The sequence below is a fragment of the Peromyscus leucopus genome, chromosome 1, assembly GCF_004664715.2.
Source record: "Peromyscus leucopus breed LL Stock chromosome 1, UCI_PerLeu_2.1, whole genome shotgun sequence".
Classification (NCBI taxonomy): domain Eukaryota; kingdom Metazoa; phylum Chordata; class Mammalia; order Rodentia; family Cricetidae; genus Peromyscus; species Peromyscus leucopus.
Genome location: NC_051063.1, coordinates 99,662,035 through 99,665,928, shown reverse-complemented (window position 1 = coordinate 99,665,928; position 3,894 = coordinate 99,662,035). Strand labels below are relative to the sequence as shown.

General features: G+C 37.5%; 1 protein-coding gene across 1 annotated transcript; it reads right to left on the bottom strand.

Moving 5' to 3' along the window:
- Positions 1-438: 438 nt before the first annotated feature.
- Positions 439-1,398, bottom strand: LOC114683845 (olfactory receptor 688). Its single transcript, XM_028858201.1, is given in 4 exon segments — positions 439-839; positions 842-1,102; positions 1,105-1,290; positions 1,293-1,398. Coding segments are annotated over 4 exon segments (954 nt in total).
- Positions 1,399-3,894: the final 2,496 nt, after the last annotated feature.

The window sequence follows — 3,894 nt, the reverse complement described above, 5'->3', positions numbered from 1 at the left end:
TCTAATTTTACTAAAAGTGAGTAATATATAATTTTAACTTGCTTTTCTAGCCTAACTTCCTTTTTAAAATTAGTAATGAGGTGAATGGGAGAGAAAGGGTTAAGAAGCAGAGACTCTGGAGACTATATAGGTTCAAATCTCATGTTGTTAACTTTCTAGTTAACCTTGGTAAAGTTTCTCTATTCATTATTCACATCTGCAGAACTTACAAAGAACTATACTTGCACCAGAGGATGTCACAGGAAGTGAGAATTAACATTGCAAAAAGCTTCCAGCAGTACTTTGCACATGCATTGTACTATCCAAAGTAGATGAGTTTGAGTCAATTACCCCTGAAATTGGAGAAATGGAATTTTTAAACCCTGTATTTTGGGCTCAAAGTCTATGCTTTCTTTTTCTGCAATACTGCATTTGGTGTTCTGTCATCTATAGTGAGTTTTACTTCCTAGACACAAACTCACTCAAGCCCAGCACTCTCTGAAGCCAACCCTCAGCTCCTGTGTCTAAGGGCATATACCATGGGTTGAGAGATGGGGGAATGACAATATGCAGCACATTGAGGAGAACAGGGATGAGGGGAACCTTTCTTTTTGCTAGGTGAGTGACAGATACTAAAATAATAGCTGTGTAATAGAACAGAATGAGGATGAGGTGGGAGCTGCAGGTACTGAGGGCCTTAGATATTGCTTCAGTGGAATTCAGCCTCAGCACTGTGCGAATAATCAAAGCATAAGAAGTAAAGACCAGAATCATGTCACTTCCAACCATAAGCCAGGCCAAAGCTAACTGGTAGAACCTGTTAACAGTGATATCATCACAGGCCAGACTAGTGACCCCAAGTTAGAGCACAAGCAGTGATCAATTTCATTCCTGGAACAGTATTGTCTCTGTGCAGCTAGTATAGGCACTGGGATGGTTAGCAGTCCATTCCTGAGAAGCATGGATAGTGTGGCTTTGATTACAAAAGCTTCAGTGACTATGGAAGGATACTGAAGGGGATAACAAATGGCTACATATCTATCCACTGCCATGCATAGAAAGATGCCCGACTCCATGCACATAAAAGAATGGATAGCATAGATCTGAGCAAAACACTCAGGAGGCTGATGGCCTTGGCATCAAACCACAGGATGGCCAGGATCTTGGGCATGCTGGTGGTAGCCAGGCCAATATCTACTGCAGCTAAGATACCAAGAAACTGATACATTGGCTGATGCAGGCTAGGCTCATGGTAGATGGTGATCAAGATAAGGAGATTAGCACCAAGAGCTACAAGGTAAAGCAGAGCCATGGCAAGGAGAACCAGTGTTGCCACTCATGAATGCCTGGGAATCCCAGCAGGATGAACTCAGACACTTGAAACTCTGAGCTGTTGGTTGCATGCAGGGTGGTACCCATATCATGGGATGTCTTGTTATCAGCATCTTGCCTGTAGATTAAGGAAAAATAGAAAAAAACTATGATTATCTAGGCTGAAGGAAGAGGAATAGGTCTCACCAATAATGTGGTCTTTTGAACATACTAAATTCTCAATGAGCCTTTTAGAAAAATTCCAGACAAGTGCAAAAGAACACAAATGTTGATTGTTTTGGTTATCTTTTCCCCAATTTCTGTTTGGTGTTTTTATGTGCTGTGAAATATCCACTTAATTTGCTATATATAAACTTTAAAACATTATATTTATATTCCATTATCCAAACAAGAAACAATCATAGAATATTATTCTTTCCTTAAAAATTTTTAACCAATATTTGTTTCTGAATGGCTATTAATTTTTAATGATTGACTTTTTTGGTTTATATCATAATTAATTTACATGGAATTGATTTTGCTATTAATGAGAGATATCTAAACAAACTGATTTTGAGTAGTTAAGCATGGGTTGTGCTTCTCTCATCAAGTGATTATTATGCTTATTTTATCATAGTCTTCACTATATGACACTTCACTACGACACACATAGACACTCATATGTGTACACATGTATATACACAGAGTACAATTTGATCCCGGGCATCTAATGTTTCTATTTTTGGTTATTTTTGTATAAATGCTAGTAAGTTTAATATACACAAAGTTTCCTTCCTTTCATTATTCTCTTCAATTTTAATTCCACTGATGCCTTAATTTTCTAGATTAACTTCAGAATTTCTGTGTTATTTATTAAATAGCACTGTTTTGTTTGGGGTTATATGTGGATAAGTTTTCAGATAAAAGAGGAACTTTTGCATCACATCTTTTCATTCACAAAAATGGATGAGTTTTCCCTTTATTTATATCTTTTAAAATTCTGATTAAAATTTGTATTGGGCGGCTGGAGACATAGCTCTGTGGGTAAGAGTGCTTGCTGCTCTTCTAAGGACTGGAGTTTGGTCTACAGCACTTATACATATCAGGGGCTCACAGAGACCTGTAATTCCAGCTTCAGGGGATTTGACACCTTATTCTGGCCTCTGAGAGTACCCCCACACACATCTGTATGTGCACACATGCATACACATAGACAATAAAACAACAAATAAACCTTTAGAATGTTGCCCTGTGATGTTCTTACAATATTAATATTTTGATATTTTAAATAAAATATTGATTCTCTATATTATTTATTTAAATATATACATACTACATATTTATAAATGTTTTTCTGGCATATGGTCCTCTGTGGAGTTGACCCTTATTATCCTTATTTCTTCTTGTATTCATTAACTTTAATAGGCTCATGCTGTTTCTATTTTGTGTTCAGTTGTTTACTTTTTTGAGATAGAGTCTCATAAAAACCCAAGTTGGCCTCAAATTGGCTCTGTATCCAAAGACAGTTTTAAACTCCTGATCCTCCTGCCTCCACCTCTCCATTCCAGCCATTGGCTATCCCCTTCAGGATCCATAGTCACTGAATCTTCTGTGCTCATTTTGTGTTCTCTTTAAAAGTTTTATGATTTAAAAATTTTGTATTGTATCAAGTACACATTTACTGATGGTTAAAAATACCTTATATTTATTATTTTACACATTGTAGTTTTATTTTTATCTTCTATAGCATCCACTTTGCTAAAGTATTGTTAATGTCTATAGTTTCTCATTGGTACTTTTTTTTATCATTCAAAGTTGTATCCATTCTTAAAATACTAATTTAAGTTATCCCATTGACAACAAGACAGACACAGTCCTATAGCATAATATTAATGGATACAGAGTGCAGAAAGAAAATAAAACAGAGCAAAGAGTTTGATTTTCAAAGATACTTCCAGATATAACACAAAGTAAGCAGTATTCAGCATGAGTGAGCAATCACTAACACCATGCTTGTGGTGACAGGTTTACCCACTTACAAAGTGTATCTGCAATATATACATGAAAACCATTTTTCTGTTATTCTTGAAGCATGTACTCTGAAAAGCCACATAATATATAAAAGATTTCTACTTTTTAAGTATTTTCTGTGCCGTGGTGGTGAAAGCATTCACATAGATCCCAAACTACAGATGCAGTCCACAGGAAGACCACTGTGAAGAAAGGGTGGGGTTGCTGTGTCAATGCCCTGCCACTTAACCTTGATTCTGGGGTCAAGAACATGATGAAATGGATGGAACTAGAAAATACCATCCTGAGTGAGGAAACCCAGACTCAGAAGGACAAACACAGTATGTACTCACTCATAAGTGGATACTAGATGTGAGGGAAGGGATGGCCAGACTGCAACCCACAGCTCCAGAGAGGCTAGCTAACAAGGAAAGACCCTAGGAGGGACACATGGATGTCCCAGAAGGAGAAGTGGATGAGATCTACATGAGCAGATTGGGAGTGGGGGGTGGCAGAGGGGAGAAGTGGGGGATGAGAACATAGGGAAATAGGAGGGTCGAGCTGGAACAGGGACAAAGTGGGAAGGCAGAGAGG